Source organism: Urocampus carinirostris, chromosome 6, assembly GCF_059441175.1.
Source record: "Urocampus carinirostris isolate Australia breed hairy pipefish chromosome 6, RoL_Ucar_1.0, whole genome shotgun sequence".
Classification (NCBI taxonomy): domain Eukaryota; kingdom Metazoa; phylum Chordata; class Actinopteri; order Syngnathiformes; family Syngnathidae; genus Urocampus; species Urocampus carinirostris.
This window is the reverse complement of record NC_142354.1, coordinates 45,647,019-45,672,559: the sequence shown is the minus strand read 5'-3', so window position 1 is coordinate 45,672,559 and position 25,541 is coordinate 45,647,019. Positions and strand designations below refer to the sequence as shown.

The 25,541-nt window shown below is 40.7% G+C and overlaps 1 protein-coding gene and 1 long non-coding RNA gene across 2 annotated transcripts; one reads left to right on the top strand and one right to left on the bottom strand.

Moving 5' to 3' along the window:
• The first annotated feature begins 9,308 nt into the window (after nt 1-9,308).
• LOC148364892 (uncharacterized) lies at nt 9,309-11,499 on the top strand. The gene is made up of 2 exons (XR_015850646.1): nt 9,309-9,425; nt 10,865-11,499. It is a non-coding gene; the product is annotated as an uncharacterized LOC148364892 (long non-coding RNA).
• Nucleotides 11,500-14,608: 3,109 nt separating this feature from the next.
• LOC148364891 (transcription factor HES-5-like) lies at nt 14,609-16,542 on the bottom strand. The gene is made up of 2 exons (XM_088337298.1): nt 16,345-16,542; nt 14,609-15,280 (listed from the first exon to the last, which is right to left on the bottom strand). The coding sequence occupies exons 1-2, from the start codon at nt 16,396-16,398 to the stop codon at nt 14,924-14,926; spliced, it is 411 nt and encodes a 136-aa protein (XP_088193424.1). The 5' UTR covers nt 16,399-16,542; the 3' UTR covers nt 14,609-14,923.
• Between the last annotated feature and the right edge of the window lie 8,999 nt (nt 16,543-25,541).

Genomic DNA, 25,541 nt, shown 5'->3' with positions numbered 1-25,541 from the left:
TTGGCATCACCGGGAGGTTTCAGTCCGTCCGAAACCAAAAAGGAGAACTTGTCTCCAGACAGCTCTTGTGCACACAACAGCAAGAACATGGCTGAAAGCGCCCCGGTAGAGACAGGCAGAATGCTTTGTCAGTATGTGACGTCAAGGCTTTTTGATTTCCTACAGTTCGCGGAAGAACACTGTCATGCAAACTGCATGGATAACATATAGTTACAATTGATTTACCTCATTTCCCTATTTGTTATGAAATGATATGATCTGCATTTCTATAGCGCTTTTCAAGTCAATGACTTCCCAAAGCGCTTTACAATGTGCTCCACATTTCCCAATAGCGGCCTTGCAGCCATGTAAGACGCTAACCTGCTTATTGGGGGCATTAGGGGTTCAGTGTCTTACCCAAGGACACTTTGACTTGTAACACGGACAAGCCGGGATTCGAACTGGGATCCCTTGATCCCAAGACGAGCGCTCTACCTCCTGAGCTACTGCCGCCCCAATATATGGGGCGTTATATGGGATTGGTGACCAGTGACAGTAATTCTTGATGTTATCGATCATACTGATCTTTTTTCTTGATGGTTGTTTTCCAACGATTTATTTCACACATGTTGCGTGAGGAATCGGGTTACACCCCAATCATATTGATTCATCTATGAAGTGTTCTCATATCATTTGTAGGATATGTTATTTCTGCTGTTAAGTTTGTGCAGGATGACGTTTCCATTGAGGAAACCTATCAAATAACATTTTTCCATGTAGGTTGCATTAACAATCTATAATTGCGAAATGTGACTTCATGCTGATCTGACTTTTCCTACGGAAATACTCATTTGTTTTCAAATCTTATGTCGAAGATTTTGATGTTGCTGAGCTCGAATTGTTGTTGGATGATTTTTATTTTTGAAAAGAACAACAGCAGTTTGAATGAAATGTAATTGTGCACGTTGCATGAAAATCCCGATTGCCTCAGCAATTGTATTTGATTTTTGTCAGACCTTCTCATTTATTGTCGTATGTAAACATATATCGATTGTGTTATGGAACAAACTGATCTCGGCTGTCTATCGGTGGTCATTTTTTGAAACACGTGTGTCTTATATGTAATAAATCTTATGGAGGCATCTCAAATCCATTGTGTGTCGTATCGTCACTTTGCTGTGTTCACAGTTTGTAAATAAATATGGCATCAAGAACTGTTAAAAATGAAATGAAAATGAATGTGCTTCACATTTCCCAATAGCGGCCCTGCAGCCATGTAAGGCGCTAACCTGCTTATTGGGGGTGTTAGGGGTTCAGTGTCTTACCCAAGGACACTTCCACATGTAACACGGAGGAGCCGGGATTCGAACTGCGATCTCTTGATCCCAAACCGAGCGCTCTACCCCCTGATCCACCGCCGCCCTAAAATGTTATATCAATTCACCGCTTTACTGTGAAACATTTTCCCCAAAATGTGGTTTTCCCGTTATAAAAAATATACTTCGCATTGGTGATCATTTTCAAGAAATACATTGATAATGACCCTGTCACCCTGGTGAAGATAAGTGGCTGGAAAATGAATGAATGGAATTTAGAAAGATATACCACATCTAAATTCTAAATGAAGCAATTTGTTTAGGTTGTTTAGGTTAAATGAATAGTGTTTATTAATTGACCACTAGATGTTGCTGTATTGTGTAGTGGAACCAAAAATTAGAAATACAAATTACAAGGAAGAATAGAAACTCATGTCTCATACTGGACTTTATGAGGAAAGGCAGGAACCCAGCACCACTCATTATAAAAGGAGACTGTGTAAGAGAGTCCACTCTTTCAAATTCCTGGGTGTGCACATCTCCGATGAGCTCTCCTAGTCTGCAAACACCAGAGCGGTGGTAGCGACTCCATTTCGCGAGAGTGCTCAGGAAAAATCATCTGAAACAGCAGCTGCTGGTGTCCTTTTACAAAGCCACAGTGGAGAGCATTCTGACATACTGCCTTACGGTGTGGCATGCTGGGTGCACGGCAGCAGACGGGAAAACGCTTCAGAGGGTCATCAACACAGCCCAGAGAATCATTGGTTGCTCTCTACCCAGTCTGGAGGACATTGCCTGCTCTCGCTACCTCAGCAGAGCAGAAAACATCATTGAGGACTTCTCTCACCCCGGCCACCACCTCTTTGACCCGCTCCCTTCCGGAAAGCGCTACAGCTTACACAAAACAAAAACAGACTCAGAGACAGTTTCTTTCCCAGAGCTATTACCACCCTTAACACACACCGCACAAAAAACTGAAACTCTTGCAAACACACGACCTCATACAGATGTCAAATTGTATTCATGCCTATGCACACTTAGCACAATCTTGCCTATTTTTTGAACAATGTTGACTATTTTTGCACTTAACGCATATTGCACTAATACGATCCCAAAACTGTAGGTAACATCCTACATCTAAATCATCCTCGCTAAATCTCCTGCCCGCTGCTATCAATAAACAGCAGCTTGCACACCCCAACGGAGCTTTTATCGTCGCTGGCGACTTTAATCGGGCATGTTTAGGGACTGTACTCCCCAAATCCTTTTAATACGTGGACTGAGCAATTCGAGAAAATACACTGGACTGTGTGTACTGTAAGATTAAACATCCTGTTCGATCCACCATTTCTGTTTGTCCCTCACCCCCCTCATCACCCCCCTCCGGAGGAAGCAGAGCCTATTTACAACAAAGACAGTTAAAAGATGTTCTTTGTTCCTTTATCTCTTTGTTTCATTATCCTCACTGTAAAATGTGTAACTGGAGTTGTCCAATTTCGTTGTTACAATATATCCCATGTTGTAATAATGACAATAAAGGCATATTCTATTCTATTCTATTCTATTCTATTCTATTCTATTCTAAACTACAGAGACTCAAAGTGACATGGACGTAAATTTTTCTTAATAAATAGGTTTGAATTTCATTATGTAGTTTATATTTTTTGTTATTCAATGTTATCCAAACTGCTTCGGAAATCCAGATTTGTGTGTTTTTGTGTACAGTGTGTTGAGATGCAGAGCCATTTTTGGGTGTCATTTCCTTTTTTGGCGTGGTCATTGGCAAATGAGAATGCAAAACCCAGAGAGTAAGACTGTGTCCATAGGGAGTACAAGAAGCCCAAATATGGAATTGTCTACGTATATATTGTATGGAAAAGAGGAAAAAAAACAAAGAGCGGAAGTTAGAAATAAGCTTTTCAGTCATTCTGTTTCGCTTTTTTTCCTGAAAAAAATAGTGAGTCGAATTTATTTTTCTCATCTAGGGTAACCTACCTGACTGCCTGTGAAAGATGGTAGTCCTATCTAAACTCATTCCTCCTTTTTTTGGATGAACAAACACATAAACAGACAAAACAATCCTTGAAGGTGAATGTATTTATTCAATGTTCTTCAAATTCCGATTCATGATCAGGTATACCGAAGAGTTGTTTTCCTTATCGTGCTTTTTTGCATTGTGTCTTTCCTGAGGGCTTTCTGTCTTCTCCATTTTCTAACATTCCTTTCTGGTACCATGAATATGAATAGTGTGATAATGAGATGTTTTATATATTGACTGAACAATCATTGGACAAATGCCGTTGAACATCGTGCATGACACTAGTGTTCTGGTTTGCCCGCGTCCCCGCGTCCTACACGCATGATTTTTGCTGGGGACGCATCGTGTCAAATCAACCTGCGTCCCCGGGACGTAACTTCTTTGACAAAAATATTGTCATTATTACCCGATTTCTTTATTTTTAACAAAGATTTACCGCACTCCAAACTTTTCGTCAGGCATATCCGCCATTGTTGTTTTGGTCTCGTGGTTCAAGTTTTCGTCCGCACGCCGATCTCGGCCAAGGAGATCTCGTTGCTCCGAGATGACATCATTGTTGTGGTGGTTGTCGTCGAGCGAAGGTTAAGCATGCCTAAAAAAAATAGTTAGTATAAGGTGAAAATCAACACAAAATTGCTAATTTTTTCAGTGTCGGTAATAAGTCGAAACATAACGCAGAAAGTGATAACAACGGCAATAATTCCGGCACGAAAAAACGGCAGAGAAAAGATCGCGGAGGCAAGGAAAACACGTGTGTTGAAGCGAATGACTCGACGAAAGAAAATAAACAAAAGGAAACTCCCAGCAAGAAAAGGACTTTTCTGCCAAAATGGACTCAATTATTTTCCTGGTGCTGCTATGAGGAGGATGATAATGGATTGGACCTTGAAAAGGCATTACAACTGTGGCGGGACAGCAAACCACAAAGAATATATGAACTGAAAAATCTGAAGTGATAATTGCTTTGTAGTACCAATTAACTGTGATGATTAAAACTCCAAGAATATATAATTATTTCAGCAATATTATTTGTTATAATGTACAATATTGTTGTGAAGTGAAAAATCTTGAAGTGATACCTGATTTGTATTACCAATAAACTGTGATGATCAGAACTGAATGAATATATAGATTTATTTTATATAAATGTCGCCGATAACACAAAATTTTGGGGAGCCATAGATCTCTGTTGGGACCCATCGATTTTTCAGCATGCGAGTCCCCGGGACCCATCCCTTTTCACAGCTCAAATGAACACTGATGACACGCACCTAAACTTTGAATTTTTTAAATTGAGTGTAAAAAGAAAAGTGCGTTATACACAAATATCTACGGTATTTTAGCTGTCTTCCATCTATCATCCCAGCACATGCCCAAGTGCCGTCCCCTCTTGCCCCCGGTGTCCCCCTCTTGCCCCAGGGCTCCCCCTCCCCTCCACGCTGGGATGTGGGAGCCTCAGTGGCACACGACTTCCCACAGCGATGAAAGCCGGCAAGTGTGTCGACTCCCACAAAAGAGGCGCTCAAATTCCCAAGCCCGGCCTGCAGCCGCCATCTGCCTTGCGCCCCAACTCCCGCTTGTGGGAAACACGCCACAGCCCTAATTCACACACACAGAGCTTTGTTATCCCAACAACATTCAGCAAAAGCACAAGATAAGAAACAGGGATGAAAGGTAAAATAGAGGCTAGCTGTCTTGTAGCACTGATTTTAATTTAAGAAAAGGATGAAAGAAAGAAGGTCTGATTTAGGTACGGATGAGATTTGGGAAAAGCCAAATACAGTGGAACCTGGGTTCTCGACCATAATCCGTTCCAGAACCCTGTTCGAAAACCGATTTGTTCGAACACCGAAATCATTTTTCCCATTAAAAATAATGTAAATCGTTTTAATCCATTCCAACAGCCTGAATGTTTACCTTGAATGTTTAACGTCAACATAAAGCTAACCCAGGCTAATCGTACGTCCGCGTTATCGTAATCTTCCCTACGAAAGATGACGCTAACATGAACGTGTAAAAATAAAAAAAAACAGGTCGTTTACAAGTCATTTAGCACCCGGGTCTCCACAACAAGTGGTGAGCGGTTCATTGGAAAGGGGGCTCCGTTCCAACACCCACAATGTTTACCTTGAATGTTCAACGTAAACATAAAGCTAACCCAGGCTAATCGTACGTTCGCGTTATCGTAATCTTCCGTGCGAAAGATGACGCTAACATGAACGTGTAAAAATTAAAAAAAAGGATTATGAATAGGATTTCTTACCTTTGTGGTGGTCAGCAGAAGGCGCAGGTGGACGGTGGGGTATTCCCTAGCAAGATCAGACACTCGCACACCTCCTTCATATTTTGCTATGATTTCTTTCTTAAATGCAATAGTTGTACGCACTACTTTTCTTTTTTCACCCGTAGCAACTTGCTGCTTGAGCTGACTTTCTTGGGAGGCATAATAAGGGGCTAAAACACCCTAGCGTACGCACCCACGGCATTCGAACTCCGATTTTTGGACCGAACAGCGAAGCAAGAATTTCTCAAAATTTTGGGTCAGACTCCCATTTGTTTGCGCTGAGAGGCGTTCAAAAACCGAGCTTCCACTGTAAGAGGAATATGGAAACGCTTATTTGATTATAAAAAAAAAAAGTGATTAAGATTCTGCATAATGCAGGGTATAAATAACATACAAAGAAACTTTTCTTTATAAAAGCCAACAAGTTAAAATTTGTATTCATAGTGAAATTGAAATCCATATTTGTCAGGGAGGACCAGAACAGAGCAGGAGACCCCAGAGCGTTCGTACAGTTCAGGACTGAAGAGAAGATCGTAGCGTGGGACGAAAGCAGGTCGAATCGGAGGCAGGTCGGATCGGAGGCAGGCAGGCAGAATCAGGTAAACAAGAAGGCACATGTAATCGGGAGAGTCTTACGGGGTACAGAAGTAATCCTCCGACCAAGAGTTCTCCGCGTAACGCGTTTAAAAAGGGAGCATTGACCAATCAGGAAGCACATTCCAGCGCGCCACATGATTACCCCAGGTGGCTCCACTTGGGTAATCATGACAATATTATTAGTAGGCCTATACAAAGCACGTAATCACCAATTCCCGACAAATATTCAACAGTTGTTTCTCGGCAGAGCAAACACTTATTATCCAAGGGGAATCTCTAACTTCCAGGTCCAATATTCTCGCACGACATTGAAAAGCTATTGTGCCACCCAAAAAGGTATTGCTTTATGTAACAATTTAGATAATGACCTTAAAATGGACCCTTATTTACATCAATTAAAAAAAAATCATATGCAATACTTAATCGACCGCTCATTTTGTACATCTGGTTAGCTGCTCCTCTTGCACTCTTTGCACTACTGTATAATACTATACATAGCTATAATTATTTAGTACACTATTAGTACTTCAATACTCCAACTCAATACAACATTTTACTTATATCTGTACATTCAAGGAAACTGTGCGGGTCAGATGTATCATTTCGTTCTGTATACACGTGAAAAAAGTGTATATTTCCAAAGGTAAGGGTGGGGAGAAATATATCAGATGTACACATTTACTGACGCAACTCCTTTTTCTTTAACCAACTTTTTACCCCCTTCTTCTTTCCTTGTCTGTCCCTCACCTTTAGCGGTCCCCACTTAAACTCGGCACCCCGCGTTTGTTCCGCCCCTCATTTTTCGTTCACCCGTGCAAAACATATCAGAATAAGTGTCTAAAATAAATACCTTACAACAATATACAGTTGCAAATACATATTATACATGGGTTACACATATTTACAAAGAAAGAGGGTACACCGAGAGAGTTTTCAAAGCTTTAATAATAATAATAATATAGCTTTGACAGGGCAGTTAATGGTAGCAACACTCGAGCGCTGCTGGCGGCCGTTAGAAAAAATGACATAAATTGGCCCATCACTGAATAAGCCGCAGGGTTGAAAGTTAGAGAAAAAAGTAGCGGCTTATAGTCCGGAATTTACGGTATATTCAATATCTTATGCATAATGTCAACCTCTTACTCTTGTCTTCTGGTCAGTGAGGGGAAATGAGCCTAGTTGTTGCACGCGGCATGAATTTAGAGCCATCGTACTGGCTTGGACTTGATGCATGGAATCCTCTAGAAACTGCTGCATCCATCAAGATTTTGGAACAGGAATCAATTGGACATTATTTCCTGTATTTCATGTTGATAATGTCTGTGTATTGTCTGTTCAGATTCAGATTCAGATCTACTTTATTGTCATTCTAGTACACGTGTATACAGAACGAAATGTCGATGCATCTGACCCCCACAGTTTCCTTGAATGTACAGATATAAATAAAGTTGTATTGTAATTGGCTACGTATAGTATTTTACCATAGTGCCGATAGTGCAAGAAGAGTAGCTAACCAGATGTGCAAAATGGGCAGTCAGGTTAACAAGTCAGGTACACAGTAACATTAACACTGTAACAATAACGCTGTAATTACCATAGTGCAGAGAGCAATGTGCAATGAGTGGCAAGCTATAAAAAACTGCCAGTAGTGCAAAAAGTCAGATTAGCAGCCGTTTAGATTTAAGTTAACTATATGTTAGATTGACCATTTAACAGTCTAATGGCCAGGGGGACTAGACTATTGCGGAGCCTGGTGGTCCTGCACCGCACACTGCAGAACCTCTTCCCAGAGGCTAGCAGAGTGAACAGTCCATGATGGGGGTGAGAGGGGTCCCCGGTAATGTTGATGCCCTTGCGACATCCATTGCCACATGGACATCCTGGAAGGGGTATAACCCTACATGCGGCCCCTTCTCAAGGTTTCTTCATTTCTGCATAGAATAGAAGAATAGAATATACCTTTATTGTCATTGTTACAAAATGGGTTAACATATTGTGACAACGAAATTGGGCAGGACACTCCAGTATCACGGCAGCACGGCGGAGCAGTGGTTAAGCGCATGTGCGGCACAGTTCAAGTGATGGGAACCTCCTGCGTGGGTTCAAATCCAGCTCCAAACTTCCTGTACAGAGTTTGTATGTTCTCCCCGTGCTTGCGTGGGTTTCCTCCGGGCACTCCATTTTCCTCGCACATTCCAAAAACATGCATTTCAGGTGAATTGGCCGGTCCAAATTGTCCCTAGGTGTGAATGAGCGAGTGAGTCGTCTGTCCCCGTGTGCCCTGCGATTGGCTGGCAAGCAGTTCAGGGTGTCCCCTGCCCACTGCCTGATGATTGCTGGGATGGGCTCCAGCACCCCCGCGACCCTACTCAGGATAAGCGGTGCAGCTAATGAGATGAGCTAATAATGAGACTCCAGTATCACACATTCACAGTGAGGTAAAAAAACCAAGAAGATAAGGAACAGAGAAGATAAGGTTTTTAAACAAGGAGGATAAGGTTATAGTTATAATTGACACAATATTTAAACAAGAAATGTCGGCATGTAGGATGTCACATACAGTTTGGTATCGTAAGGGTTTGTGTAATATGCATTTGGTGCAAATATAGTCATCATAGGTTTTGCATAATGAGGTTTTGAGTTTTTCCTTTCCCTCATGTGGGTTTCAGATCTAGGGATGGTGTCATGTTGGTTTGTGCAGCCCTTAGAAAGGCTTTACAAAAAACATGACTTAACATGACTTAGTAGGACTAGAAGAAAGACAAGAATGGGTAATTACAATGTTCTAAATGCTTTGATCTAAATGTAATTTAATGTTTAGAATCAGTAACTTATTCCTAAATTCACATCCATTCTTAAATATTCTCCTGAATGTTCTCATGTGAGATTCTGCTGCACGTTCAGTCTCACGCCCGGGCCTCATCTGTCTCGCAGGGGTCTCATGGGAGTTTAGGTCATGTGCACCCAAGGATAAGTGTTTTCCCACTGACCTTGAGTCAAACAGCCCACCTACTCTATCGAAAAACTCTATTCAGGCCTTAACCCCCACCTCCGACTGCAGTATGTCTCTGATTGGCCGCCATGGAGCATAAAATGAGCCACGCTCGACCCGAATATCTCATCGCACTCATTCGGAGTCCAAAGCATAACGCGTGATGTCTCTGTACGCCGATCTGGAACTTCAGGAAACCATCAAGGAGCAGCTCTTTAGGTAAGTCACTTTATTAGGAACGCTCCTCATTTTGCAGTCCCGGTGAGATTTCTTCCTAATATTGAGTGATAGTTCAAAAAGCATTTTATTGAAGTCTGTTCACAAATATTTGGTGTCTTGTCTACAGTCTTGGAAATTTAGCCGTTTCCAGTTGAATTCAATTGCTGTTTTATTTCTTTGCCACGCGTGTAAGTCAAAATATTTAAAACAGTGGAAATTACAACTTTCCCTTTTTTCCACCTCAGGACGAACAAACAGAAATATATGACGCGTGTCCATGAGTTCAAATCCAATGTGAATATAAATAATTTCTTTTCCTATTCAGCGTCACTGAAAAAATATGAATTAGTTACAGTTAGTAGTTGCTTCAATCAGAATGTAACACGTTTACCCCACAAGTTAGTAGAGTTTGTCAGGGAACCGGCTTCTTCGGCTCGGCTCACTAAAAGGAACCGGCTCTTTCGGGTCCTAAACGGCTCTTCGGGTTGTTTTTGCTTCTTTAATCCCAACATGACCAAATATTAAGTAAAATTATGCAGAAAATGACTTAAAGGAAGGGGGCTGGGGAATAGAATAAAAGAGAAAAAATACCAAAATGAAAAAGTAGTGAAAAGCTGAGAAAAAAAGAAACAAAAGGAAGAGAAAATAAGAAGGAATTTTTTTTTTAAAAAGCCAGAAAAAAATAAAATATAGAAATGTAGGAAAAAAGTAAATAGAGAACAAAAAGAAAAAAGTAACAGCTCGGAAAAAATAAACACAATGAGATTTTTTTTAAGGGAATTTAAAAAAAAGTGGGAAAAAAAATAGAAAAAACACAGAAAAAATAAGAAAAAGTTTGTGTTGCATTCAAATAATTTCCACTTTTATCAAGTGAATTTTGTTGCCAACATTGTACTTCCACTCAAAAATGTGATTAAGTACAGTTCTGTATCTTACAACCGACTCAATAAGCCCCCAAAAATGTTAATATTATGCGACAAAATATATCAGGAAATCAAAAGAAATGGATATCTTGTGAAAGAATTGTAAGAACAAACGACGTTTGTAGGCCGTACAAACTTTGCTATAGTACACGAGTCAATGCATTCAAAAGTGAAAAATATTTTTTCATTGCCGAAAACTCAGCAATATGTAACGTGATGTCAAGTTTTGGACATGTTTAATAATGAATTATCTTGCCACACTTGGGATTGCTGTTGCTCACTGTTGTTTCAAGCGCTGCTCACCAACTTTGTGTGAACGCTCAGACCCGTGAGGAAAATTAGAGGGAACATTGGTCCAAACACCATTCCAAATACAGTAGTTCGACCAATTTAGGTCAACAAAAATAGTGGTCATAGAATACAGACCAAAAAATATATGTATTTCCCTCTAAAATATTTCTCGCCAAACATATTGAGAATAAGAAATGAACAGCTGCAATTTTTTTTCTTTTTCAGGTGCAAGCTGCACATGCTGGAGCGCAAATGCAACGACGGTGTGGAGAAACTGCGCTCCCTGTTGGAGGAACTGGTACTGCAGCGTGGCCTCCCGCTGGCCGAGCTCCTGGAGAAGGCCAAGTGCTTTCTTACCCTTCGAAAGATGCTGCTTTCCTATCAGGGTTACTCCAAACCTGCCAGGGAACTTTTGCGACTTTTTCCCGACTCGGACGAGGACCTGGCGCCGCTTTGCTGCTAGCGTTTGCGATTCGTGGACTCTCCAGAGACTTGTTACCCCAGCCGAGCGGTTTTGAGAGCGGTCGGTGACGAGGAACCTTTGATGACTTTGCTGCTATTTTTTTCACAAACGTGTCTTACGGTTGCCAGTTCGCAACCCATCGATGAACTTGACTTTTGGCGGCACACTGCATTATTTTTTTCAGATTGCCTGAAGTGCATTATGTATAGTAAATGTGAAAATGCAGCATGTTCATATGTCTTGCCTTGTTTCAAGGGCGAACCTGCATTATTTACCTTTTATTTTCTTTAAAAGGGCTCTGTTGTTATTTCGTTTATGCATATATTGTATGCGTTTAAGTTTTGTTATGCAGAATTTTTTTTAATGAAATAATAAAAAATGTAAATTGAACAATCTAGGTTTGCCTGACATGTTTCATCTGTTACACGCTGACATCTTTAGAGTCATTTTAAGTCACCAGCAATGTTCCCTCTAAGCTGCGTGTGTAAGCAATTGCACACTACCCAGAGCTTTTCCGCGCATAAGAAAATCTAGCCAGTTTACAAAAATCAGGGCTCAAAATTGCTTATTAAGAAGCGAATTAAGTCAAAGTTACAGTGCATGATGGTAAAAATTATACGGGTTCCCCTGACGTTGTGTTCTAAATGCAGTATTTTGAAATCAAAGTCGAAGTAGAACGAAGTTGAGTAAAGTCAGTAGACTTTTTTGAGAACCGGCTCCTTCGGCTCGGCTCACTAAAAGGAACCGGCTCTTTCGGGTCCTAAACGGCTCTTCAGGTTGTTTTTGCTTCTTCCATCCCTACACCACCAAATATGATGTAAAATGATGCACAAAATGACTTAAAGGGAGGGGGAATAGAACAAAAAAGAAAAGCTGAGAAAAAGGAAACAAAAAGAAGAGAAAAAAGAAGGAAAAATTCAGAAAAAAAACAGAAAAAATAGGAAAGAAAGAAACAATGGAAAATAAATAAATAGAGAAACAAAAGAAAAAAGTAACAGCTCGGAAAAAATAAACACAATGAGATTTTTTTAAAGGAATAAAAAAAAATAGAAAAAACAGGGAAAAAGAAGAAAAAGTTTGTGTTGTATTCAAATAATTTCCAATGATACCAAGTCAATCTTGTTGCCAGCATTGTACTTCCACTAAAAAAATGTGATTACATACAGTTGTGTATCGTGCAACCGACTCAATAAGCCACCCAAAAATGTTAGTATGATGCGACAAAAGATACCAGGAAAAAAAAGAAATGGAAATCTTGTGAAAGAATTGTAAATAAAAACAAATGACGTTTGTAGGCCGTACAACCTTTGCAATAATACATGAGTCAATTCAGTCATTTGCATTGCCGGAAACTCAGCAAAATGGAACGTGATGTCAAGTTTTGGACATATTTGATAATGACTTGGTTGCCACACTTGGGATTGCTGTTGCTCACTGTTGTTTCAAGCGTTGCTCACCCACTTTGTGTGAACACTCAGACCCATAAGGAAAATGACAGGGAACATCGGTGGCGACTGGTACAAAATTATTATAAGTCCAAATCTGATTTAATTAGCTGATTAATCAGTTATAAGAATTGTATTTTGCCAAACATTAAAATCCCCAACAGTTACCCTGGGTAGGTCCTCCATAATAGCCTTTGGACAAAACTTAAAGGGACACTGTGTATTATTTGCCCTCTAGATGTCCCTGTAATAAATACTGACACTGAAAATGAATGCTACAAAGACGCAAAGTGACCAAATCACACCATTTTTATTAACATATTTTCCCAGTCTTTCACACGGTGTTTTGTTTTCGGGGGTACGCTCATGACAGCTTCCTCTAGATAAGACTGCCTAGAATAAATACCATTATTGTGACCTTTGACTTTGATATGTGTATAACGCACACTCGTCTATAACGCGCACCCCTAATATTTGATCAAAAAATCGTTTTTCACTTTTTCTCAGCCCAAACCAATAAGTGATAAATGTTGAATAAGTGTGGCCTAGATTAAAGTTCGCAACGATCTGACAGCCACCAAGAGGAAGCCGGGGGTTTAAAAAGGGAGTGTCCACCCATCAGCTGTCCGGGCTGGATGGTGCCAATCAAGCCTACAAACGTCATTTGTTTTTACAATTCTTTCACAAGATTTCCATTTCTTTTTTCCCCTGATATAATTTGTCGCATAATATTATCATTTTTGGGGGCTTATTGAGTAGGTTGCACGATACCAGCTCAGTAGCCTAGATGGTAAGGCGCCCGCTTTGAGACTGGGAGGTCGGTGATTCGCGCCCCGGCCGAGTCATTCCTAAGACTTAAAAAGTGGTCGGCGGCGCCCTCTGTTGGCTGCGGCTGCATCGGCTCGCTACAACGGGTCAGGTGCAATCGACATTTCGTTCTGTGTACATTGTTACACAGAATGACAATACAAGGAAATTATTATTATTATTATACACAACTGTATTTAATCACATTTTTCAGTGGAAGTACAATGTTGGCAACAAGATTGACTTGATATAATTGGAAATTATTTGAATGCAACACAAACCTTTTCTTCCTTTTTCCGTGTTTTTTTCTACTTTTTTTTAAATTCCTTTAAAAAAAATCTCATTGTGTTTACTTTTTCCGAGCTGTTACTTTTTTCTTTTTGTTCTCTATTTACTTTTTTCCTTTGTTTCTTTATTTTCTTTTTTTCTGGCTTTTTTTTTTTTTTTTTTTTTTTTTTAATCCTTCTTCTTTTCTCTTCCCTTTGTTTCTTTTTTTTCTCAGCTTTTCACTACTTTTTCATTTTGGTATTTTTTTCTTTTTTGCTCTATTCCCTCCTTCCTTTAAGTCATGTTGTGCATAATTTTACACAATATTTGGTCATGTTGGGATGAAAGAAGCAAAAACCACCTGAAGAGCCGTTTAGGACCCGAAAGAGCCGGTTCCTTTGAGTGAGCCGAGCCGAAGAAGCCGGTTCTCGAAAAACTCTACTGACTTGACTCAACTTCGTTCTACTTTGGACCTTGACTTCCAAATACCGCATTTAGAACACAGCGTCAGGGGAACCCTTGTATTTTTACTGGCTAGATTTTCTTGTGCGCTGAGAATGTGCGGGCAGTGCGCGATTGGTTGAAATCAAATCTAATGCCCTTTCATATGTTATCTGGTGGTCTAATAGTTAAATTCTACGCTTTAATCACTACAATCCGAGTTCCTTCAGTTGCTTCCTAATTTGATGTCGCTGATGTTTTTCGACTCATCAATCATTGCACAAATTTACAGTATATTTCTATATAATTTTGAGTATAACGTGCACCCAATTAAGTGTTTTTTTAGGTCTAAAAAATGTGTTTTATACACAAATAAATGCAATAAATAATTGGATAATTCATGTATTTTTGCTTCTTATTTAAATCTATTTATTTTTGGAATGAATTGAGTTTTTTTTGTTCACTTAGTGATGGTAAGTATGTCCCTTCGACAAAACAAAATAGGAGCAAGAAATTGTTTTTTCATGATTGCTTTAATGCGAATGCCTTGGTTTAAAAGCAATACATTCATGGTGACACATTCAATGAAGCCGTTTGTGTACGCCTGTGCTTCCATTCATCAGATCCAAAACAGAACCCTAAAACCTGAATTGGAAATAGGATCATCGTTTCTCCTTCATGGAGGGAAAATTACAAATACACCTTTCAACGGTGTGAGGGCAAATGATAACAGTTTTGCGCACTTGAACGCAAGAAAAATGATTTTCTTTCAACGAAAAGAACAATGCAAAAGTTGTGTCCACACAACAACACGGAAGCCTTCACAGAAGGCGAAATCAACTCGAGCCCAAGTCTCAAAATCTACCATGGCCTCCAGGGGGCGCTCTTTTCTAAGTTCCCTTCTGTGCCGAGAGGATCTTTCTGGTGAGCGCTCATTTTCTCATCACAGGACGTGGAGAGAAGTTGCCGCTGCAGCAGTTGCGCACCGGATGGCTCCTCCGACAGAAAGAGCGCCGCCTCTCGGGCGCATTTGGCGTAACCTCGGCGGACGGATTGCAGTCTCCGAAGGAAGCAAACGGTCATCTCCAAAACGTCAGCCTTCTCCATCTTGGAGTCGGGCTGCTGCTGGAGGAACTCGGCTGCCAGCAAAGATTTCAGCTGCTCGATGCTGCTGTTGATTCGCTCTCGACGGAATTTTTCCACCAGAGGCTTTCGAATCTGCAAAAGAAATAGATCGGGGTGAGAGTGTGGAATTGAGGGTTTTTTTTTCCTACAAGATTCCTTTAAATGAACAATTGCCATATTTGAAGGATTATAAGGTAGACCTAAAATAAGCTAAAATAGCCAGAAATTTGAAAGTACACCATTTAAGATGCACCTTAAATAATGCGAAATACGGTGGCTAAAATTCTAAATTCATACTACAGTGGACCGTATTTCTGCACTGATTGATGACATTGCTGGCCATAGTCGCAAAGCATTTGTAATCAAAGGTAATGGAACCCGGGTAGAGATGGTGAGAGAAGGGATTAAACGGAAATTTAATAATAGTACAGTAATTCCTCATATATTGTGGGGTTCCAAAAAGAACCCGTAATATGCGAAATCCCCGAATTAGAAACCTTGATATTTTTCCAATTATTATACAATATAATCCTGTAAAAAATGTGTTTTTTTTCACAAAAGTGGAGCAAAATGGAACTACAAACAAAAGTGACTTAAAGCCCAAACCTAAAAGTTAATATACAAGCACAAATAAGGTGAACAAGTTTAATACAACAACAAAAAACCAACAAAAGAAAAAAAAACCTATCGCAATCCTTCACTATCACCCAGATTAATTTTCATGGTTTCTCTTACTTTACGGATTTACAATACATCGTTCATTGTGTTCTGCGTTATGATTGGCTAAACAGTCTCCTTATTATCATTATTTGAGGATACAGTACTGGTAGTTATGTGTAAAAAAGGAAAAAAAATAAGAAAAATAAAAATGTTAAGCAAATGCCTGTAGAAAGAGTGTGTTCTTTGGTTTTAGTGTATTATAGAATATTTTATTCTATGATAAGTGTAAAAAAAATATGTATAAAGGTTTATCGATTTATGGATTTTCCTTTCACAGGTTATTTTTGAAACCAAACAGTCCCGATAAACAGGGTTCAGGTCATATGATAATACAGAGAGCTGAAAAATCGTCAGTTCCAAAGAAAAGTAGCTTAACTCGAAGTTTGCACAGGAATAAATTATTCCTAAAAAAAACACGAAGAGCACGCCGAGCATACCTTGTGTGTGAGATTCACTTGAGCGTCTTGCTGCAGCGAGATAACAGGTGCCATTTCTTGATGCCGGTGCTGTCCAAGCACGATCCCATCTCCTCTGGACCTTCTCGTCTCCTTTTTATAGTCCCGCGTCTCCGTGTCAGCGTTGGCCTCGGGACTTTCTCACACTTGCGGCCAATCGGTGTGCAGCGTTTGCAGACAATAGCTAAATCTCAAGGGAGCAGCTGGACTAAAGGGTGGGGGTTGAAAAGCGGGGGTCTCGCAGCATCGGATGTGAATGTGGGAAAGCGGTGATCCTGTCGAGTGCACATCTGCTCTCATCGATTGCTTTGGGCGGTTAGGCACGCTTACGGGTGGCTCCGTTTACAATCGACCGACTGTATCATACATTCACACTAGTTTGAGGGTCTGGCTCTGGTCATAGCTTTTCCGCGCACAAGAAAATCTAGCCGGCTCACAAAAATCAGGGCTCAAAATTGCTAATTAAGGAGCCAATGAAGTCAAAGTTACAGTGCATGAAGGTAAAAATACACGGGCTTCCCTGACGCTGTGTTGTAAATGCGGTATTTTGAAGTCAATGTCGAAGTAGAATGTCAGTAGGGTTTTTCGAGAACCGGCTTCTTTCGGGTTCTGGACGGCTCTTCAGGTTGTTTTTGCTTCTTTAATCGCAACATGACCAAATATGATGTAAAATGATGCACAAAATGACCTAAAAGAAGTGGGGAATAGAACAAAAAAGAAAAAAATACCAAAATGAAAAAGTAGTGAAAAGCTGAGAAAAAAAGAAACAAAAGGAAGAGAAAAATGGTTCATTGAATTTTCTGTTCTGCATTAGTCTATTCTGTTTTGCTCTGTCCTGTTTTGTTTGATTCAGAGGAAACCTGTGTTTGCCCGTTCTTAGTAAAAGCCTGTTTTGTGAGTATTTCTAGTCTGAGTTCCTGTCTGCCTGTAAGCCTGTTTTTGTTTTGTTTTGTCCCAGAGTGTTGGACGACTTTTATTTTGTTAAATAAAAGTATCTGATCATTAACGCGAATGAGTTCTCCCTTCCTGCCTACTGCCTTCGATCTGGTCCAGTGCCCTGACAGTTCCACAGGATCGAGAGCGTTCTCCATCCGGGCACCAGGGCTGTGGAATGCTCTTCCCCCTGAGATTGGATCTGCAACCTCAGTGGAAATGTTTCAATCTAAGCTTAAAACACACTTCTACTCTGTAGCATATGAATAATCTATATTTTTGTTGACAATATCTCTGTATTATTTGTAATTGCAACATCCATTTTGGCCTGGTCATCCTGAAAGGGGGATGACCACATGTCCCTTCTCAAGGTTTCTTCATTTTCCTCATGTTGAGGTTTTTTAGTTTTTCCTTGCCCTCATGTTGGTTTCAGATCAGGGGATGGTGTCATAATAATTGTCTTTGTAATAACCTGTGCAGCCCTTTGAGACTCTTTGTGATTAAGGGCGTCACAAAGAAAAATGACTTGACTTGACTTTAGAGGTGCTCAAATAAAGAGGCACCTCTGTCCATACATATCGTTACACATGAATAAAGTTAGGCTATTTTCAAGGTAGAGTTTATTATCGCATAATAAGGGGAATTGGGATCATTAACAAGGGGAGCAATTGGCTGAAGTATGCATTAATCATTTTCTTTTATGGATTAAATTAGCAACTAAGAAACAAGTTTGGGAATGTTTTTAACATAGAAATTTTGGTCTTGATTATTAACTTACCATTGCACATCCATTTTTTTTGTTTTTTGTTTTTGTTTTTTGGGGACATTATATGACCCCCCACTTGCGTGTTTCACTTTTTTTTGCACTGTTGTACAAGAAATCCCTTTTCAATACTCCAACTCAATACTACATATTTATATCTGGATATTTGAGGAAACTGTGCAGGTCAGATGTATCAACATTTCCACTAGCCACTCCTTTGCACATCTGTTCGTACTCCAGTGTTATTGTTATTGTATAGTGACTTGTTTACCCGACTGCCCATTTTGCACATCTGGTTAGCTGCTCCTCTTGCACTCTTTGCACTACTGTATTATACTATACATAGCTATAATTATTAGTATATTATTAGTACTTCAATACTCCAACTCAATACTACATATTTATATCATTATTAATTCATTATATTTAAGGAAACTGTGCGGGTCAGATGTATTGACTTTTTGTTCTGTATACATGTGTACAAGAATGACAATAAAGTAGATCTGAATCTGAATCTAATATTTCATCTACAAGGGTTGGGTAGGGTTACTTTAACTTGTTTACTTTCAATGACTTTTGGATGACTCCAATACCAAATATGCTAATAAAAGACCAAAGAAACTAAATATGAATCAAATGACTCCATTTTGTGCAGGCTTGGGGAGTAACGGAACACATGGAATGGCAAAAATGATGTTGGATTTATTTTTATTTTGTTTCTGTCGCATTTTATGTACGTTTTGCCGGAGATCAAAGCCAGGAGAGAGAGCTTACCACGTGTTGTGAGTCATCAGTTGATTCCTATTTAGTTTCTTTTGTCTTTTATTAGCAGATTTGGTATTGGAGTCATCCAAAAGTCATTGAAAGTAATCCAGTTCAAGTAACCCTACCCAACCCTGTTCAACTATGAATTTGGATTTGGTGTCCTATAGATGAATGAACCAATTTCCTCGTGAAAGTGCATATCATAAAAAGCCATTTGTCACACATGACAAAGTATGATTAACCACACGGAGTGACGGCCGTCTCATTCGTAGTAAATGAAAGGGTGAATACGTAAACGCTGGTCAGGATTGCTAGCCGAGTCCTGGGAATCCCGTGCACGTCTGCGTTCCTGCCGGCCCCGAACAATAAAAGGGGGAAAAAATAGGGAGCTCCCATTGAGGAACGGTGGCAGTCAAGCTGTAAAGTGAGTCTGTGTGTCATCAATGTGATGTGCAAGCAGACACACTTCTTTTGTCCCGCACAAGTGCGCTGAATTGAAGCCAGTGTGGGAAAGCCCAGGAGAGAGACTCACAGACCCCCCCTGGCACAATAGACAAAACGGGAGGGCTGTCTGGGGGTCCCTTTTAGATGTTTACATCGAGCCCATCCTTCCTTATAATCCGCATTCCCCGCCGACGCATGCTTTAATACTTTTGCTTTGCGTCCCTCTTTGCAATAACAACAAGGAAACCTACAATACTGACAGTTTTTTCCAGCGGCATGTAAAAAATGGAGGCCAGGGGGCGTAAGACCTCATTTCTGTTCTATAACAGCGATTCACCGTGACCCCTAAGGAAGACTTTTATTACTGATATTAATTTTATGTGGAGTGAAAAAAAATCTTTTCGGAAGACAATTGAATAGTTTAGTCTGGTTTTAATATTTGACACCTGCCAAACAAATTGTACAGGATTCTATTACTTTATTTTGATTGCGCACTGTTGTTTGTTGTTTTGACTGTTATAAACTACTGTAATCCCTCAGTTATCGCGGTTAATGGGGACCGAGACCACCCGCGAAAACTGAAAATCGCCCCTTCAAAATGCTTAAAAAACGTATACAGGAAGCGACAATGACTAAGCATTGTGTCAGGGCCTCCCCCTCCCCTTCACAATAAGAGTGTCCACACTGTGTCATCAGGTGACATAATCTTGCGCTTGCTCAAGTCAATAAATGCTTTTATTGAGAAGGTAAGGTATATTTTTTTAGACACGCGAAGCTCTGAACCCGCAAAAGTGGAACCGCGAACTAGAGAGGTTCCACTGTATTTCCATCATTGTTTCTTTTGGCCAATCATGTTTCTGTTATTTGATTCCGAAACCCTATAGGGTGGATCTGCTTTTGTAAGCGAGGTGGTTTAATAAAAAGGCGGGCCTTAAAAACAGGTTGGAATTCCTTCGCTGAAGTTTTTCCTCTCTCCTTTTTTCCTTGCAAGTTTAAAATCAATTGCTGTCTTCTCTTCTTATTTTGAGAGCCTACTAAACTTTACACGAGTCAAAAATATTGTTCAATATCATTCTTATTTTATTACATTTGTACGTTTATTTCCTTTGTTAACAATTTAACTTATTGTAGTTTTTCAGACAATAAGGCGCACCTGATTACAGGGCTACCCTAAAAATATTCCTCTGTGAGCTATTCCATTCACATACTGTATAAGGCGCACCTAACTATAAGGCACATGAGGATAAAAGTACAGGGTTTCATATAAAAAACGTATATCAAGAAACATACATATCGGGAAATCTTGGTTACTGTATTTTGAAGCATTTCTGATTTTATTGAAGTCACATCAAGTCAAGTCATGTTGTTTTGTATATTCCTCAATCACAAAGAGTCTCAAAGGGCTGCAAAGATCATAGCCTATTGCAAACTACAGACTATTATTGCTCTATCCCCTGATCTAACACCTACATGAAGTACCACTGTGCATGCACGCCTACCGCCAGGACCCAGGTTTGATTCCTGTTGCATCCAATGGTTTGCGATAGTGATCAGAGAAAATGTGCTAATATACTACCGTAAATCCCAGTGTATTATGCGCACCCAAACCTTTTTTTTTTCATAACCCCCCCTAATGTTATAGACAAATCAAGTTTGGTCTCATTTGTCCACCAGACCACAAGTTGCTTGGTCGCTTGTCAAGATGCAGTTTGTAAAATCGCAATATGGTCGCTGAATAGCTTTCTGGAGCTTTTGGCCATTTAACAATATAAATTAAATAGTAAAAATATGGTCAACATGGTGTTTTACTACAATCACCTGTGCGTAGGAAATCCTGCTTATCCTTTCACAAGGCTGTGTGCATACTTATGTACGCTCAAATGCTAAGACCCTTTTACATACACTGTAGTTCTGGTCTATAAAGCCCGCCAGAGTAAAATGTTTCATTTCTGGTTACTATTTTAGGTGCGCCTTGTCACGTACCAAAAAAAGAGACAGGACCCAGTAGCGTTCGTTCACTCAGTTTTATTGATAAAGAGGGAGAGCAGGGCCAATACAGGAGTACTAGCTCAAACTTTTTGGTCTTCGTCAAAAGTCTAGCTGCCGCGTTCTGAACCAGCTGCAAACTTTCGATGCTAGACATCGGGAGACCAGAAAGCAAAACATTACAGTAATCAAGCTGAGAATGTTGTGTCCAGCATGGTCGCCGTGGTGACCGGCTGGCCCCGCCCCCTGGGCACCGGCTGTAGTAAATCAGCTAATTTGCGTGTGCTACTTAAGGGTGGGTTGTGGGTATTGCGGGGGCTGGTTCATTACATTTTCTGTTCTGTTTTGCTCTGTCCTGTTTTGTTTGAGTCGGAAGAAACCTGTGTTAAAACCTGTTTTGTGAGTATTCCCTGCTCTTAGTTCATGTTTGCCTGTAAGCCTGTTTTTGTTTTGTTTGTCCCTGAGAGTTGGACGACTTTTATTTTGCTAAATAAAAGTACTAATCGTTAACGCAAATGAGTTCTTCCTTCCTGCCTCCTGGCTCCGTTCTGGTCCGGCCTCCTCTTGACAGAGAAGTAATAAACGCAAAATTAAAACCTCTGCATCTGATTGGGACAGCATAGAACCAACCAGATCAGTTCATGTCTTTCAATGTCGGTTGTGATTTTAGCTATCATGAGTTGAACAAAATCACAAGGGGTACGGTTGAATTCGCCGACCTAAGTCTTAGGCAACATTGATGCCATTTGCAGTGGACAGCGAGTAAAAGGAGGTGATAATATTCAATGTTATTCTGCCTGGGAGAGAGGAATGTCTTTCTGGGAAAAAATGCTGAGTCAACAATACAATTTTCATGTTTCACTCCTTAGGTAACGTACCTGACTGCCTGTAAAAGATGGTTGTCATATCTAAACTCATTCCCACGTTTCTTGGGTGGACACACAAACAGACAAACAAACAGATACATATTGTCACGTAGTAGAGCGGGGAATAGGAAATAAGGACCTATTTGCGTAGACGTACTCACAATTTATTGGGGAAGGATGAGGAGGGTGCGCACACTCGATCTGGGGATCCATGGTCGCGGAGTGGATTAGAAATCCAAACAAAAGATCAGGCCAAAAATAAAACAGGATCAAATATGGGCAGATTCACAGAACTAGGCATTTAACAGGATTTAACAGAAGTCTCACATAAGTCTCACAGACGTTTCACAGAAGTTTAACAAGTATAAGAAACACTCCAGCAAAGCACAGTTCAAAGGAACGCGTTTAAGTACTCTAAGAAGCACTCAGTCAAATGCGTCTCAGCCGGTGTTCATGGGCGGGGCCAACTGGGCACCGAGGCAACCGCGCCAGAACCTGGCGCCACCCGGCTGGAACCGACTGGGCGCCATGGCAACCGAGCCAGACGTGACAACATATAGCGTATTTCCCGCACTATAAGGCGCACCGGGTTATAGGGCGCGCCCCCAAAAAATAGTTTTTGGTCCTATATTTTCCATACATAAGGCGTACCGGATTATAAGGCGCTACAATTGGAACGTCGACAAAACAGTCCAACTTATTTATTTATACTTACAGAAACATCAAGATCGTTCTAAAACAAGATACCGGGAAAATATAAAGCCGCATAGCTCACCTAAGTTCTCTCGCAGCCATCACGTTCAATAATGATACGTAACCGTGGTCTTCTTACAACCGTGAGTGGAGTAAATCCAGGAGAGTTAAATATTTCCGAATACAGAATAGTAAAAAATGTTTTCTCTATGCCGTAGTGCAACCCAACCTGTGATTCAAATTCATCTTTTTCGGCCAATCGCAGGCTTTGTTTCGCCCCTTTAGCCTATGCAAGCCTGTCAATGATAAAAAGGATCCGCCCCCTTTACCTCCGAATAACTTTAGCCAATAGTGAGTGATTCAAATGATGATTGACACATTGGTTAGGAAATGAAACGCCGTTATATAAATCCCAGCATACACCGCGGACGACTTCGCCTTCGGGGGAAAATCGAGTCGGCGGCTGCTTGCCTTAGTTGCAAAACTTTGTGACTTAATATTGATCCATATATAAGGCGCACTGTATTATAAGGCGCATGGTCAGCTTTTGAAAAAAATAAAGGCTTTCAGGTGCGCCTTATAGTGCGGAAAATACGGTACTTAAATCCAAAACGAAATGATTATCCCCACCATCGCTTTGCTTGCGGGTGGTAAAAATGTCCACTTTCTGATACGACGTGTGAGACTATTATGTAACATGAAAACACTTCTTCTTCAGATGTTATTTTTAGAGGCGGGTATGGCTTCTCAACTGAAATTCTAAAAACATAATGTCATTCTTCTTTAAATGTCATTTTAGACGGACAGGGGCCCTTACAGTACAAGGTTGTTGGGAAATCCTTTAGGTTGACTTTGTTTTAACTCAAGCGTTAAAATGAGTTAAAAAAAGTCAAAGCTATGGCAGTGGTCTGGGGATTGGGGATGGTGTGTGTGGGGGCCACAGAATGAGGGCAAATTAGCATTTAAGGAGGCATATGTCTCTGAAACGGGCGCCGGCTCAATCCTGCGAGGAGTGTGGGAACGTCTGGAGCTCCGAGTCACAGTGCATGCAGTGTGATTAACATTATGAGCAGCCATTAAAGGCACCCCCAATCCAGCCTCTCCTCCCATCCCAGAGGGGATTTGGCACACTTCACAAGGAGATTTGGTTGACGCCCTTTTACTACTCGCATGCTCTTATTTACGCTTGGATTTTAGTGTTGTGCCTTGACTACTAAAAAGACAAATTACTCTTACAAGCCATTTCGACTTGATCACAGAAGGTGCGTTTGTTATCCTCAGTTTGGCAAAAAATGCAATTTACGAGTATGATAAGCAGTTGTATTTTGATGAATATTTAACTCAGCAAGATAACACCAACAAAATTTGGGTCACTTAGAAACATTCTTATTTTGAAGGTACATTGTTGGGGTTTTTTTTTTTCAACAAAGACGACAAACTCATTGGAAATATATTCCATACATAGTTAACGTGGTGAATGACAATTTTAGCTGCAAATGTTTGTTCTCTAATGCAATATCTACATAGGTCTAAAGAGGCATATTTCCAGCAACCGTCACTCCAATCGTAATCGAAGGCTAATGAATGATTAGGAAACCATTGTGCAATTATGTTAACAGAGCTAGCTGAGTAACCCGTGAAACTGCTCGTCGAGTATCTGGAGCATTGCATTTGTGAGAATGACAATCTATTCTTTTTCTACTAAATGAAGGCTATTCCGTGCGAGAATTTCACAGACCAGAAACGGACACAGGACTCAACTGCGCACGTTTCTTAGTTTTTATTTGAAAAGAGAGGGAGAGTCAGGCTTGCTTGCTTGATCCGAGGACTGACGGAAAACAGGAGCGAGCGAGGCGGTAGTGACACTTCCGTGTCGGACGGAGACAGGCGGGAATAGCGAGTCGTTGGTCGGGGCTGGAGATCAAAGGCGATGTCGTGTTCGTAAGCGTGGTCGTAGGCAGGAGGCAGGCAGGTAACGAGGCAAAACGGGTCAGGTAACAGGAGGCAGGCAGAACGGGTGTAATCAGGTCCAGAAACAAGTCAATAACGAAGATCAGTCAGGAAAAAGGTGTAGCAAAAACGGAGTCGGACGGGAGTGCTCACTGAGCGGAATGCAACAGTTCGCAACAATCTGACAGCAAACAAGAGGAACCCGGGGGTTTAAAAAGGGAGTGTCCACCAATCAGCTGTCCGGGCTGTTGGCGCCAAACCAGCCGTCGCAGGTGCTCCAAATCAGCAATCACGACAGAGAAATTGCCAAGAAACTGAAGATCTCCTACAATTGTGTGTACTACTCCCTTCAGAAAACAGCAAAAACAGGCTCTAACTATTCTTGAAAGATGGGCACAACCAAGCAAGTGAACAAGTACATTAGAGCCTCCAGTTTGAGAAATAGACACCTTACGAGTCCTCACCTAAAGGCTTCATGAAATGGTACCAGCAAAACACCAGTGTCAACATCTTGAGGGATATGCTGGTCTACAAGGCAAAGTGCAAAAAAAAAGCAATATTTGAGTCTGGCCAACAAAAGGGACTGATTATTATGTAGGAAAAAGAGCACATTGAACAACTCATTTGACCACCATATACTTATTTTTGATTGTGTAAGAGTTTTGTCGCCGTGGCGACCGGCTGGTCCCGCCCCCTGGGCACCAGCTGAAGCAGATCGCCTAATTTGCGCGTTTGCTTCTTAAGGGGGGTTTTGGGTATTGCGGACTGTTGGTTCATTG